General features: G+C 36.8%; 1 protein-coding gene across 15 annotated transcripts in view; it reads left to right on the top strand.

The window, feature by feature from the left end:
* LOC102407275 (sarcolemma associated protein) overlaps positions 1–16,182 on the top strand; it is an 87,318-nt gene that overhangs the window by 45,847 nt on the left and 25,289 nt on the right. For 13 of the 15 annotated variants that reach the window (XM_045163962.1, XM_045163961.1, XM_045163956.1 and 10 more), the window contains one exon: positions 12,682–12,741. The exons of 1 other annotated variant lie outside the window; for it this stretch is intronic. In XM_045163962.1, the coding sequence (XP_045019897.1) occupies positions 12,682–12,741 (60 nt within the window). One more of the 15 variants, XM_025272267.3, reaches the window with a different exon arrangement.

Here is a 16,182-nt window from a genome sequence, read left to right as displayed (position 1 = left end):
ATGCCCATTGTACCTCAGATTTTCCAAATCTGTTTGGCTCCTTAAATTTGGATAGCTGGAGCTGGTGTAGTAAGGGTCACCTCTGGTTTGATTTGTTCTCATTTCCATTATGTTTTGACATTTTTATTGTTTGATGACAAGATGCCATTGTAGAAATTATTGTGCCATAATAAGTATTATAGCAAGCAAAGCAAATTCAGCAAAAATCTTACTGAAGTGAACTTGTGAAACAATTTTGTATGATTTTTTTTACAAGCACACATAACCTTTTTTGCCATTATTTTCTTTAATAGGCATCTTGAACTGATTTATAGTCTTGAACAAGAAGCATTTATTCTGTGAGCAGTAATACTTTATATTCTTGTTTCCAGTATTTTAAAAAATGAATATTAAGAACCTGGCTTTCATTATTTACTGTGCTTGTATCCTGTAAATTCACTTAATGTTTTAAAAATTAGAAAGCAAATAGTGTACTTTCGTAGGGGTTATCTTGCCTATTTTAAACATATTGACAAGTTTTTTTCAGTTTATGTGTATGACTCCATAAGAGAACAATTTGATTGTTGGTTCTCTCTGTTTATAAGGTGATTTTGAGGAAATTAAATGAGTCAAAACACACTTCAATTTGTTTTCCTTTTATGGTAAAACAGACTGTGCTCCTTTTAATTCTCTTGTAGGAGAAAAGCTTTTAATCTCCAGCACAGAGATCGGATTTTGAACAGATTTAAATATAACCTTTTGCATAATTCCAGAACTGTGAAGTAAAATTTCAGTATAAAAATACATAATACAAAATCTAGGATAAGTAACGTTAGTAAAACTTGCTATTAAAGTTCTAGCAAAGTGTCTTCTTTAGAGATTCAGGCATGAAGTTTGGTTTAAGCAGAACTCCACATTGCATGTTCCCTGCAAATTTTAGTCACTCAAGGTTTACCATATAAACTTGTATGAATACATTGAGACCTCTGTGTGCTTGCCAAACATGCTTTCTGGGTTAAAAATTGTGTTCTGTCTCAGTCTGTGTAATACACATCCTGTGAATTCTGCTGCTTGATTAACTTGTGTGCTTAGTGAAAGGATGAAAGGCGAAAGGTAAGCTAAGGATGTAGAGACCCGCCATCAGGTGGTGGACATGAAGTGGAAACAGCCTTCTCTGGCCTGCTGCCCGCCTCTGTGATTTCTCTTGCTACTGTTTGTCACAGCAGCTGGATGCCAGAGAAACTTTGCTGAGATCTGCTTTATGGAGACAAACTGCCCTTCCCCACAAAGACATCTCCGTTTTGATGATGGAGTTAGAAGTCCCATGACATAAGCCTCATGTCTTTGTCTTCTTACAGAATACTTTCTATATGACTTAGTTGTTTTTCTTTTTTCTTTCTTCTTTTTATTTTTTCGCCATGCCTCTTGGCATGTGAGGTCTTAGTTCCTCAACCAGAGATCAAACCTGCGACCCCTACATTGGAAGCATGGTCTTACCACTATACTGAAAGGGAAGTCCCAATAGTTTTTACTATTATTAGGCAAAAGTCTTATTCTCTTAATATTTCATAGTTTATTTCTACTTGTTTATTTCCTAATTTAAAAAAGTTTTTTATTTCCCTCCTTGCCTCCCATCCCACTTTGACATTGCAGTCACAATCTGTGTATGATTTTCTCATTCCATCCTCCCTTCTCTTAGGGCTTTGCTTTGACTCAGAAATTGCCTTATTTGGAGTAATGCTTTGAATCTCTGATGCTCATGTGATTGTTTACTTTTCATCACTCTATGATATCAGCCTCTCTGAACAATTTCAGGCTTATTCTGATTGCATATTGTACTTGAAACAGTTTTAAAGTTTCTCTAAGCCAAAGCAGTTTATTTATGACAAAGAATAGAAAACGCTTTGTGTGGTTCCCTGCTCTTATTAGTTAATGTTCCCATTACAGTAAAGTCTTGAGTTTAAACTAACTCATTTTTTATTTCTTTGTTTTCAGAGTAGTTGTTCAACTTAAGATATATTGGAAGGTTTTTATTTGTTGTTTACTTGTACCAACCATTTCCCCAGTCAGCTAGCTTTCCAATATTTCTGCCAGATTTTTTCTCAATATAAGTGCACAGAAGATAGTCTTAAATTCATGCCAGTAATGTTTTGTTACATAGAATGTTCCTTTAAAAAAAAAAATCTGTTTCTGTATTCTTGAAATTGGTTCATTTAATTTTAAATCTATCCTTGAATTCCAATCTTGTTTCCTCTTTTTTTTCTTTATTCTTTATTTTTCTTTTATTCTTTTATTCTTTATTCTTTATTCTTAGGTTTTAAGACAAGTAGCTTTTGGAACTGTTTTTATAGAAAGGCAGACTATCTTCTACAATGGGACTTGCTTTAAGTAATTTTATTTTGCTGCAGAAAGTAATAACCTTGTGAAAGTCTTTATTATTAAAATTTGCAACCTCTCAGAATCAGTCTTTGCAGTAATAATAAAGCTTTCTACTATGTGAGCTGCTATTCTCTGAAATAAATTATCAGCTTGATGTTGAATGCTATTTGTTAATTTTTACTTTCTGTCTTTTAAAAAAATGGTTATTTATTTGGCTGCCTTGGGTCTTAGTTGTGGCGGGCAAGCTCACATAGGTTTTAGCTGCTCCGTGTGGGATCTTAATTCCCTGACCAGGAATCAAACACGAGTCCCATGTATTGCAAGGTGGATTCTTAACCATTGGACCACCAGAGAAGTCCCCTGGTTATATCTTGATGTTAATTCTAATCTCAGTTCCTAAGCTATATTTCCCTTTAATGACCTTCTAGGTAACTTTAGCTCATTTTTATTTGTTATGTTTAGAGTTGGATCAAAGGAACGTTTATGTATTCTGATTTGATCCCTCATTGGCAGTATGACTGTGGGTGGTATGATCTTTTCAAACCTCAGTTTCCTCTTTTATAAAATGGGATGGTAGTACCTATTTCATAGGATTATGAGAAATGAGACCATATTTACTAAGTGCTCTAAGTAATGCCTGATATGCAGAAATACATGTTACCTAGAAGGTAGAAAACTTTCTAGGGAGCATGAGGCAGGGTTTAGAAGATCATTGTCAGTGGGACCTTTCATGTTGAAAGCTTCATTTTATTCCCATTTTCAAGATAGTGAAAGCTAATTGATGTAGCTTTATTGTACCTGTTAATGTAATAGGTTTCTGACAATCTAGCAATTGTCTAACTTAAATTACCAGTATACATACCATTTAAAAGATTTGGTCCAAGCACATTATTTTGATGCCCTAGTCATAACATTATTTTTTTATAATGAAACCTAACTTTGAGATTTAGCAATATTCTCCAAGTTGGCATTTATTCTTCTACTTTTCTGTTTAAGGTCCCTAGGGAACTGACACCCATATCTGATTGTCAGTGCTGTTTGAGTTTATATTCTGCTTTCAGTTAGTTGTAGCTGTCATGTGAGGAAAATGGCTCTTGAAGAACTAGGCACAACTGTGCTCCTGTTGAGCTTCTTTTGTTTGCATGGTTTCTCATTTTCATTCTGTGCCACATAGTAATATAGATACTATGTCATATATTTTTATCAACCAAGAAATAAATTTGGTTCTTTTCTATTCAGTCTTTGACAATATTTGATGGTTTTTTACAATTCTATCATGTTTTCTGATTATACAAAGTGCTTTGGTGGTGGTTCTCAAATGTTGTCAAACTTATTAAAACCATCAGTTCTACTTCTTGGTAGGTTCTCTGCAGAAAGGCATGTGTATATGGATCAGGTACAGATTCAAGAATGTTCACAGCAGCATTATTCACAGTAGTTCAGAACTGGGGAAAAAAACCCAAAAGATTTTAAGTGTTCAAATAGGTAAAAAAAAAAACACTGAGAAATATAGGATGAACAAAGTTCAAAAGCACTAAAATTATATTATTTAGTCACACATATTTGAGTAATATGACTATAAAGAAATGTGAGAAATTAGGTACCATAAAAGTCGGGATGGTGCTTACCTTTATGGGATTGGAAAAGCAAATGTGGAAGGCTTTGAGGGTGGTGATTAGGTTCTGTTTCTTAATTTGGACTGTAGTCATACAGATGTTTTCTCTTTAAAAGAAAAAAAAGACTTTATTAGCCTGTCCGTTGTGCTTTATGCACCTTCCTGGATGCTATGTTTTATACTAAATATGGTTTAAAATAGGGAAAAAATGAATAATTACCTCTCTAAAGTAACACTCAAAAAGAGGGAGTTTATTTTAAAAAAAGAAGCTCTTTATCTTTCAGTTGTGCCAAGGGAAGTAGTTCTTTCAAGACCTGCAGTTATCATTACAAGGAAGTTCTGTTTTGCCTCTGAGGGGTCTCTGACTTCCAGTAATCCTAAAGAGTTGAAGTCTCCACCCCAAGTTTGAAAACTAGTAGTCAGAAACCTTTTTGAAAACAATAATCTTTTCCTTAATATTTTAATTGCAGAGCACTAATGATTCACTGGATTTGATCATATAATCTTAAATAATTTCAGTAGTGATAAGAGCAGCAGGTAATTATTATTTAGCACTTAATATTGATACTGTTCAAAATTTTTTAATGTATTTAATCCTTAGTTTTTTAGAATGAAGAAAATATTCAAATAATTTTTCCAAGTTTAATCTCTTTAAAATAAACACCTAATTTATTCATCCAGCAAGTATTATTAAGCCTCTTACTATGTGTTTGCTGCTCCTGCTGCTAAGTCGCTTCAGTCATATCTGACTCTGTGTGACCCCATGGACTGCAGCCTACCAGGCTTCTCCGTCCATGGGATTCTCCAGGCAAGAATACTGGAGTGGGTTGCCATTTCCTTCTCCAATGCATTGAAAGTGGAAAGTGAAAGTGAAGTTGCTCAGTCGTGTCTGACTCTTAGCGACCCCATGGACTGCAGACTACCAGGCTCCTCCATCCATGGGATTCTCCAGGCAACAGTACTGGAGTGGGGTGCCACTGCCTTCTCCCTACTATGTGTTTACCTGGCATTATTTTAGCTTTGTGGTGTATAGAAATGAACAAGACACAGCTAGCTTTGCCTTCATGGAATTTACATTCTCTTGAGAAAAAAAAAATTAATAGACTAATAATATGTCAAGTAGTGATAAGCCCATTGAAGAAAAAAATGGAAGATTATAAGGCAGTGAAAGTGAAAGTCACTCAGTTGTGTCCAACTCTTTGCAACCCCATGGACTATACAGTCCATGGAATTCTCCAGGCCAGAATACTGGAGCGGGTAGCCTTTCCCTTCTCCAGGGGATCTTCCCAACCCAGGAATCGAACCCAGGTCTTCCACATTGCAGGCGGATTCTTTACCAGCTGAGCTACAAGGGAAGCCAAAGAATACTGGATTGGGTAGCCTGTCCCTTCTCCAGGAGATCTTTCTGAGCCAGGAATCGAACCAGGGTCTCCTGCATTGCAGACAGATTCTTTACCAACTAAGCTATCAAGGCAGTTCAGTTCAGTTCAGTCACTCAGTTGTGTCCAATTCTTTGTGACCCCCAAGGACTGCAGCACGCCAGGCTTCCCTGTCCATCACTTAAATCCCAGAGCCTACTCAAACTTATGTCCATTGAGTCGGTGATGCCATCCAACCATCTCATCCTCTGTCGTCGCCTTCTCCTCCCACCTTCAATCTTTCCCAGCATCAGGGTCTTTTCAAATGAGTCAGTTCTTTGCGTCAGGTAGTCTAAGTATTGGCACTTCAGCATCAGTCCTTCCAATGAATATTCAGGACTGATTTCCTTTAGGATGGGCTGGTTGGATCTCCTTGCAGTCCAAGGGACTCTCAAGAGTCTTCTCCAACACCACAGTTCAAAAGCATCATTCTTCGGCGCTCAGCTTTCTTTATAGTCCAACCCTCACATCCATTCTTGACTATTGGAAAAACCACAGCTTTGGCTAGACGGACCTTTGTTGGCAAAGTAATATCTCTGCTTTTTAATATGCTGTCTAGGTTGGTCATAGCTTTTCTTCTAAAGGGCAAGTGTCTTTTAATTTCATGGCTGCAATCACCATCTGCAGTAATTTTGGAGCCCCCCAAAATAAAATCTGTTACTGTTTCCATTATTTCCCCATCTATTTGCCATGAAGTGATGGGACCAGATGCCATGATCTTAGTTTTTTGAATGTTGAGTTTTAAGCCAACTTTTCCACTCTCCTCTTTCACTTTCATCAAGAGATTCTGCCATAAGGGTGGTGTCATCTGCATATCTGAGGTTATTGATATTTCTCCCAGCAATCTTGATTCCAGCTTGTGCTTCATCCAGCCCAGCATTTTTCATGAGGTACTCTGCATATAAGTTAAATAATCAGGGTGACAATATACAGCCTTATAGATGTACTCCTTTCCCGATTTGGAACCAGTCTGTTGTTGCATGTTCAGTTCTAACTGTTGCTTCTTGACCTACATACTGATTTCTCAGGAGGCAGGTCAGGTGGTCTGATAGTCCCATCTCTTTAAGAATTTTCCACAATTTGTTGTGATTCACACAAAGACTTTGGCATAGTCAGTAAAGCAGAAGTAGATGTTTTTCTGGAACTCTTGTACCTATCAGGGCAGCATGTGGGATTTGAACATATTTGAGATTAAGCTGAGTGAGTTGTACATGTGTCTCGGGAGTGTGTGAGATGGAGAAAAACCGCATGAAAACCCAAAGCAAGCCTAAAGGAGTTTTAAAACAATAAAAATGCCTTTAAGAAATAAACAAAAGGACAGATAGTATTTTAGACTCTGCATGTTAAAGGGTCTCTTTTATAAGTACCAACTCTGCCATTGTGGTGGAAACCAGCCATGGACAATATGTAAATGAATGAACCTGACCGTATTCCTATAAAACTTGGTTTACCAAGCAGGCAACAAGCTGAATTTGGCCCTGTGGGGCTGTAGTTGGCTTACAGACCTTGTAGATTGTGGTAGGGACTTAAGATTTTATTTTAAGGATGATAGAGTTTTGAGCAATAAATTACCCCTAATGTGTGTTTATAATTTTTTGAAGAAGGTGGTACTTCAGTCTTCAACATCCTAGAGAAAGATTGAAGTGGCTTTTAGAACCTGTGTTCATTCTGTTTCATTATTTGCTATATTAATATAACAAGCATTTGTAGAATCTGTATTATGTGACACAATTGTGTTGAGAAATTATTAATAAGATACCTTGCTGCTTTCACTAGACCTAAAAGATTTATCTTGGTAATCCATGAAAAGTACCTGGCACTATATCTAATGTATAGTATTTGAAGTAATGAGTATATTCTTCAAAGAGTTTATAGTATGATGGTAAAGATGGACATAAATAAATATATACAGTATAGCTTAATAGAGACACTAATGAAGAGCTATGGAATGGGAGAGGAGAGATACCAGATTCATCCCAGATAAAGGAAGAGAAGACAAATTCCGTTTTGCGGGATGAGATAAGCTCCTGTGAGACTTCTGGGTGAAGATGTTTGAGAAGTAGTTAGGCATCAGGGTTCTGGAAGAAGAGAGCAAGAATGAGACTAGGCATCAATATGTAGAAATTATTCAAGTGTAGCAGGTAGTTAATGCTATTAAAATTTTTTTGAGCTCTCAGAGACTAATTTCTTTTTTCTTGCTTGGTAAAACTGTAAAAATTTGTACTCTGCTTTCCGCCAGTGCAGGCAGTGCTGCATTGCAAAGCTTCGTACAAGCCTCTCTCTTTCCAGTGCGATGTGCAGAAGAGAGGTTGTGGCGTCAAAGGGCCTACACTTTCAGCATTGGGATAGTTCCTGCCAAATTGCCCTCTAAACAAAATAATCATACTGACTTACACTTCCCCTGAAAGGACAGAAAGCTACTCATTTACCCACACCCTCTCAGTCAGTACTAAAATTCAGTATATTGCCAGCCTGATGGGCAAATAATGCCATAGTATTGCGTTAGTGGGTAGACCATGGATTTCTCAGATTTACTAGACATTTGCATTTCTTGGCCTGTGAGTTCTGTGTTCCTGTTCTTTGCCCTTCTTTCCCCTGTGTTATTTGACTTTCTGTTATTCATTTTTGGAACGTGTCATGTCTTTGTTTGCCTTCTTCACTGGCACTTTCCTCATTCCTTGCTTTGTTTTTTGCTATGAGTGCCTTCTGACATACTGTTTACTTCTTTATTGCCTGCCCTCCCAGCACCATTAGAATAAGAACCAGGAGGGCAGGGATTTTGTCATTTGTTCATTCTAATGTTTCCAACACCTGGGACAGTGTCTGGCACATAATAGCATCCCCTAGTTAATGGTTTGATGAATGAATGAAGTGATTAATAATCTTTATCTGTTATTTGTTTTTCAAATATTTTCCCGTGTTTGCTTCCTCTTTAGCTTTGTTTATGATGAGTTTGATCATGTAGAAAATTTTAACTTATATCAGATCATACCTATTAGTTTTTTCACACATGAGTTTTGAAGTCTACAGTTTGCCTACCCCCTTTTTACCCCGTTGTTCCTTCATTCACTTCTCCTACCTCCCACTCCCCACCTCTGGCAACCACCAGTCTGTTCTCTGCACCTATGAGCTTGTATGTTTGTTTGTTTTAAATTCTACATATGAGAGAGATCATATGGTATTTGTCTTTCCCTGTGTGACTTTTCTTAGCCCTGTGTTAGCACTTAGTGTGCACTTAGCACTTAGTGTTAGCACTTAGCACTGTGCTCTTGAGGTCCATCCGTGTTGTCACAAATGGCAAGACTTCATTCTCCTTTATGGCTGAATGATACTCCATTATATATACATGTCCATTCATCTGTGGGTGCCTTATCTTGGCTGTTGTAAACAATGCTACAGTGAATGAGGGTGTGCATTATTGTTCTTCCAGCTAGTGTTTTTGTTTTCTTCAAGTAAATACCTAGAAGTGGAATTGCTAGATCATATAGTAGTTCTATTTTGAATATTTTGAAGAATCTCCATACTGTTTTTCATAGTGGCTACATCAGTGTACATTTCCACCAACAATGTGCAAGGGTTCCCTTTCCTCCATATTCTTATTATTTCTTGTCTTTTTGATGATAGCCATTTTAACAGATGTGAAATGATATTGTCGTATGGGTTTGGTTTGCATTTCCCTGATGATTAGTGATATTAAGCATCTTTCCATGTGCCTATTGCATTGCTTTTCGCTAAATTGTGTCTGACTCTTGTGACCCCATGGACTGTAGCTTGCCAGGCTCCTCTGTCCATGGGATTCTCCAGGCAAGAGTATTGGAATGGGTTGCCGTTTCCTTCTCCAGGGATCTTCCCAACCCAGGAATTGAACCTGGGTCTCCTGCATTGCAGGCAGATTCTTTACCAACTGAGCTACAAGGGAAGACTTCATGTACCTATAGGCCATTCTGTATATCTTCTTTGGAAAAATCTCTGTTCAAATATTCTGTCCATTTTTAATGAAATTCTTTTTTGCTTTTTGACTTGTTGATACATATTTAGATCATAATCAGAAGAAAAGAAAGTCAGTGAAAGCCTGAGAAAAAAGGAATGAGCAAGCACATACAAGAAGTAGGAATGAGTCGTATCCTAGAAGCCAAATGAAAAGAGTTTTAAAAAGGAGGCAGTAAACTTTTGATTAAGTATGATGAATAGGTCCATTCATAGTAAAAGATAAAAGACATAAAACACAAGAACAGAGAGAATGAGAGTAGAAACTTACTTTAGAAACATAAAACAGACAGTAGAGGTAGAGATTTTGAGGTTAGAGATTTTAGAGGATGGAAAGAAAATTCTTAATGAGTATGAAGTTTTCTTTTGAGGTGATTAAGGTATTTTGGAATTAGATGAAGCTGGTGGTTCCATATTGTAGTGAATATATTAAATGCCACTTTATTGTTCACTTTAAAATTGATACACTATGTGAATTTAATCCCAGGTTTTTTTTTTAGAAAAGACCATATACTGAGGCACATGAAATTTAAGAACACCAGGGATAAAGAAAAGATTCTGAAAATTGTCAGGGAGAAACAAAGGATCTCATACTGTATTATTAATCATAATAAACTAAATAATAATGTAGTGATAAATAAACCCTGAAATCATAACAGCTTAATTCACAATTTACTTTTTTTTTCTGCTGTGTCACAGGCTTGTGGGATCTTAGTTCCCCAACCAGAAGTTGAACCCAGGGCACGGCAGGGACAGCCCAGAGTCCTAACCTCTAGGCCACCAAAGTGAAAGTAAAAGTGTTAGTTGTTCAGTCCTTTCAGACTTTTCGCGACCCCGGGGACTATAGCCCACCAGGCTTCTCTGTCCATGGAATTCTCCAAGCAAGAATACTGGAGTGGGTTGCCATTCTCGTCTCCAAGGGTCTTCTCCACCCAGGAATCGAACCCAGTCTTCTGCAGTGCAGGCAGATTTTTTACCATTTGAGCCACCCATAGGCCACCAGGGACCTCAGAGATAGTTCCTTTTCATTTATGCTACATGTCCATGGTGAGGGAGAACATTCTGTTCCATATTGTTACTCAGGAATGGAGATTAATCTGAACACTTTGTTTCTAGAGTGGGAAAGGAACAAGTGTAGAAAAGTCCTGCTCTCTTGTAAATGCTTCCGCCTTGGCTAGAACCAGGCATATGGACCTTCTTCAGTTAGGGACTTGCAATGTGCAGTCTTCTCAGGTGCCCAGAAAGGTTAGGCAAACCAGGCACTGCTGAGCACAGAAATCTCTACCACACATACTGAGGACCAAGGGTCTGACTGGCAGCAGACTTACCTTCCAATTTGAAGCTAGAAGACAGTGAAACGATTTTTTTAAAAATTCTGAATGACAGTTTTTCCTGTGAAGTTGTGTATCTGTCAAACCATCAATCAAATGTGAGCATAGAACAATAGCATTTTCAGAGGAGCAGAGTTACAGAGCTTTTACCTTCTACCCATCTCTTATCCAGAAATTATCAGAGGCCACGTTACACTAAAATAAAATAGGAAGAGGAGGACTTTCCTGGTGGCACAGTGGAAAAGAATCTGCCTGTCAGTGCAGGGGACACAGGTTCAATCCCTGGTCTGAGAAGATTTCACATGCTTTGGAGCAACTCAGGCCATGTGCCACAACTACTGAGCCCGAGTGCTGCAACTCCTGAAGCCTGTGTGCCTAGAGCCCACGTTCCACAAGAGAAGCCACCACAGTGAGAAGCCCACGCACCGCCACTAGAGAGTGGCCCCCACTCTCTGCAACTAGAGAAAGCCTGCACACAGTAACAAAAGACCCAGTGCAACCAAAAATAAATAATCAAAAACAATATTTGGAATCTGGGAGCAAGGAATTCTGCACAGGATATAGCTCAGACTAGAGCAGGAAGGTGAAAGGACTAGGGGAAGGGAGAAACAAGAATATATGATAGATTGCCTGGTATGTTTGATGATATTGAGAGTTTTAGGGTTCTGTAAGAACTTGGGCTGTGTTTGAGATATGTTTTTTAAAATTAACACAACAAAAGAGGACATTATAAGTTCTAGAAACACTAAATGTTGTATAAGAAGAAAAATATAATTATGGCATATAACTCAGATGCAAATAATAGTCATAAATTCTGATTGCAGATGGACAAAATGTAACTCTTATTGAGAATATTAGAATATGAGAGCTTACTCATCTGTAAGAGATTATCAGTAAATAATGCCTAAAATGGAAAAGTAAAGAAATAGCAATATATTACTTAGAAATGTGAATGTAAATACCAAAAGAAATAACTAGAAGTTAAAAGTTGTTGTCTGTGGGAAGTGATTTTTCAGGAATGGAACGGGGTAAAACAGAGGCTGAATAAAACATCCTATATTATGTATCTTGTAAGATTAATGCCTTTTGAAATTATCTAAATTTATGACTTTGTCTTTTCTTTTTATAAAGGAGGTAGGAGCAAACAGTGCCACATGCCACACAGAGCCTATATGAAATGAAAATTATGAGTGATCTCAGAGCTCTTTCAGTGGTTGGGTGATTGGTATAGACCAACTTGCAGTGGGTTGAAGGGTAGAAGAATAGAGAAATTATTTCAAATATTGTAAAAGTGTAAATTGAAGGAGACCAAGTGACATACATCATCAGATAATGGGATATACAGAATTAGATATTATCCTCCTGACTGGAAAGGTAGAGTATGAAAAATCAACTTTAAATAAATGATAAAGAAACTATATTATACAGAGAATGAATGCCCCATAAAATTTTTTTTAATTTATTTAAATAATTAGCTCTTCTAAAATGATTCCTTTTACTGAAACATGTCATATAGACATCTCTGCTAAATTTTATCAATAGGGAAAAGTAAGCTGTTGATATGATTTGTATTCTTTATCTAAATGAAATACCTTCCTGGAACTCCTTTATTTCAAGTTAATATTGTTGATTTAAAGAGTGTTGCTTTGTTTTTTCTGAGTCTTTTAAAAAGTGCAAGGCTATTACAATAAGGTAAAAAAAAGATTTTTAATAATAAAATAAGGCGAAAATTAATGAAAACTGAAGGCAGATTGTTTCCTTACTCTCAGGTTTCTGCATTAACCGGATTCCTCTAGTACAGTTCAAGTTCTCTTAGTTCCCCCTTCCAGGTTCAAGTTTTTGTTCAAGCCTAGTCATGGGAGTAATGCTATCATCTTTAAATTTGGTCATGGAATGTGTTACACTGCCCTGCTCAGGGAAGTGCTTGCTGCTCAGTTTGGGCTTCGATAGTAACGTTTATTTTCTTTGGCAGAGAAGCTGATCGTCGAGGGGCACCTAACCAAAGTAGTAGAAGAGACAAAGCTTTCAAAAGGTTCGTTTTCTGTGGGGTTTCTGTGGCATTTTTCTGTGGGTTTTGACAACTCTTGGATAATGAAGGTTAGTGTACATTTCCAAGGTCATAGCAGTTTATCCATCAATTTATGTCTTATAGCTCACAATCCAGTAATAGTACCAGATAATAATATAAAACAGTTGGAGTTCTGTCTTAAGAAGGATATGTTCATTGGAAGGTTTCTTTTTAAATGGGTATATACGTGTGGGGTTTTTTAAATCTTGGAATAGGTTTCGTTAGCTACTAAAGATTTGTTGTGATCTCTGTCTCACTTCCAGCATTATTTTCAGCTTTGATCTAAAATTTTTAATCAAATAGAGTATAAATCTTGTTTGAAACAGATGAAAAATGTTTTCAGTTCTCTTTTTCTAATTATTGTACGTTTAATATTTGTTATGATATTTAATATTATCTTAATTGCTGGCATCTCAGTTTGGTTTAAACAAAAGTGATTATGTAGAACCTTATATTTAGTGATGAATAGTCCTATAATTGCTTGAAGTAATTTATTCTGTTAATTATTTTCTATAAAAAAATTGTCAGACCTTAGAAAAGAAAAGTAAGTTTTAAAGCATCATGTTGTCAAGTCATTTTTATGTGTAGGGAAATTGGGCAAATAAATTTAGTGGAATATGTTCATTATTCCTTCTAGGACTTTTTATCAGGAGAACATGTCAGTATAAAATTTAAAACTAAATTCAAAATCATTTGGGTCAGTTAAAACAATGAATAATAAAAGGTTGCTGTACTCAGTTTCATTAATTCTGTTTTATGACAGTAACTGGATCCATTTGGCTTTTAAAAATATTTAAAAGGATAGTGTTATCCCAACTATCTGGTGGCTTCCATTTGGAATTTTGTGCACGGCACATGCCATATTTGGGGAAAGAATGCATAAAATATGCATCACTAATATTGTTCTGGCAAACAGGCATTGAGTTTCAGAACAGTGAACTATTTTTAGTACGTATGGCAATTTATTTCATCTTATTAAAGCGAGATGAGAACAGATTTTAAAATAGCTTTTACTTCACCAACTAAATACCTATTCAGATTAGTTGGTTAAATAGCCAACACTTTGATGTAATGTAGCCTTAAAAAAATCAGTGCTGCTTTTAATTAAAAGTATCTTGCTACCTTTGTGCTTCTATTTAATGCATTATGAATTTGAATTTATTTCCTTGAAATTACATGATGTCATTATTGAAAAAGAAAATGTTATGATTTCCTTTTGAAATCTGGCTATAAAATATGTATTGAAAACTTTAAAGAGCATGCTTAACAATTTACTAGCAGTTTCACTTCTGAGTTTTTATCTTAAAAAGGAACAAATTGGACAGATGTACAAGGACGTTTGTATTGTTTAAAAGCAAAAAGAAAACATAAGCATCCAGTAATAAGGACATTTATTAAATAAATTATAGCAAGTGTGTCCATGCAAGTGAATAGAATACATCCTTTAAGAATGGTAATACAGAAAGTTCCCTGGCAGGCCAGTGTAAGGACTCAGCACTTTCACTGCCAGGGTCTGGGTTCAGTCCTTGGTTGGAGAGCTAAGATTCTGCAAAGCCTAGTGGCATAACCGGGAGAAAAAAAAAGGGGGGGGGAATGAATGCTAATACAGATATAAGTTTTATATACCCAGAGATTTTTCTGTCAGCTCTCAGCATTTTACTGGCACTAACCACAGTTGGCATGCAGAGGTATATTAATCCCTGTAACAAACTAACATGGCTGAAATAAATTACATTTAAATGCTTTATATCTGGCTATAAAGTATTTTCTTTTGGATTTGGCTGGATTATTTTATTATTTAAATACTTTCACTGGTGATGTTTTTAATAGAATTTTCTGCATTGAAAAATATCAATTGCTAGAAATTGCCAGTTACTAGTTGTTACAAGTCTTGGTGGTATTAATGTTTCCTTCAGGTATTTCACCTAATGCAAAATGCAGTTGTAGGTTGCCCATGCCTTCTATTTAAGCCCTGACTCAACTTGCAGTCATTTTATATTTATGGTAGATTTGTCATGAAATTAAAAGACACTTACTCCTTGGAAGGAAAGTTATGACCAACCTAGGTAGCATATTCAAAAGCAGAGACATTACTTTCCAACAAAGGTCTGTGTAGTCAAGGCTATGGTTTTTCCAGTAGTCATGTATGGATGTGAGAGTTGGACTGTGAAGAAAGCTGAGTGCCAAAGAATTGATGCTTTTGAACTGTGGTGTTGGAGAAGACTCTTGAGAGTCCCTTGGACTGCAAGGAGATCCAACCAGTCCATTCTGAAGGAGATCAGTCCCGGGTGTTCTTTGGAAGGAATGATGCTAAAGCTGAAACTCCGGTACTTTGGCCACCTCATGTGAAGAGTTGACTCATTGGAAAAGACTCTGATGCTGGGAGGGATTGGGGGCAGGAGGAGAAGGGGACGACAGAGGATGAGATGGCTGGATGGCATCACCGACTCAATGGACATGAGTCTGAGTGAACTCCGGGGGTTGGTGATGGACAGGGAGGCCTGGCATACTGAGCAACTGAACTGAACTGAACTGAAAGATGGCAGCAGAAAAAAAAACAAGAATTTGTCAAACAGCGGCTTTTAATTTCAGGTTCTACTAGCCACTGGCTTTGTGCCCTTAGGCAATTTACTTTAGTGCTTTAAACCTCAGTTTCCTCATTTATAAAATGGGATCAACAGTATATAACTTACAGGGTCTTGTGGAAATTTAATGACGTACTGTTTATAAAGCAGGAAGCACCTTTCTGTTAGCAAATGTTAGTTCTTCTTCTCTCCCCCCTTGATTCTTGATCTTGCTTTCTTTGCAAATAATGGTTCCAGTGGTATAAGAACTGGCCTATGTTTGTTTTGCCCATCCATTGTTATGTTGCTTGAAGATATAGTGAAAACAGTCACCTTATTGTAGACTTGCCAGTTTGGGAGTAGTTTGGTATTGATGTTGGTAGCTTTCCATTTACCCCTCTTATATATACTATGCATTTTAATAAGTAAGTACTGCAGAAAAAATCAACTGGTGTTGTGGTTCATGGGGTCGCAAAGAGTCAGACACAACTGAGCAACTGAACTGAACTGAATGAATTTTAATACAGGGAAGTTGGGTGCTGCTTCATAGCTGAAGAGTAGAGGTTTTAAATAGTAGAGACTCTTGTCACTCATTTGTTGTGTCCTGTTCGTCTTGAATAGATTTGATTTGCCTCCGTATAATAACTGTAGTGTCAAGACACAACAATGATGCCACATGACCTGACTTGCAGTAAACTGTGTCTTTAATCATCTCTTTTTGGAGCACCTCCTACATACTGTGCCTTGTTTGGACTGAGGATATAGCAGTTAATAAAACAGACAAAGATTCCTGCACTCATGGAGCTTATATTCTACTAAGATCTTAATGGAAACCTCTAAG

This window comes from Bubalus bubalis, chromosome 21, assembly GCF_019923935.1.
Source record: "Bubalus bubalis isolate 160015118507 breed Murrah chromosome 21, NDDB_SH_1, whole genome shotgun sequence".
NCBI lineage: Eukaryota > Metazoa > Chordata > Mammalia > Artiodactyla > Bovidae > Bubalus > Bubalus bubalis.
This window is presented reverse-complemented; position numbering and strand designations above follow the sequence as displayed.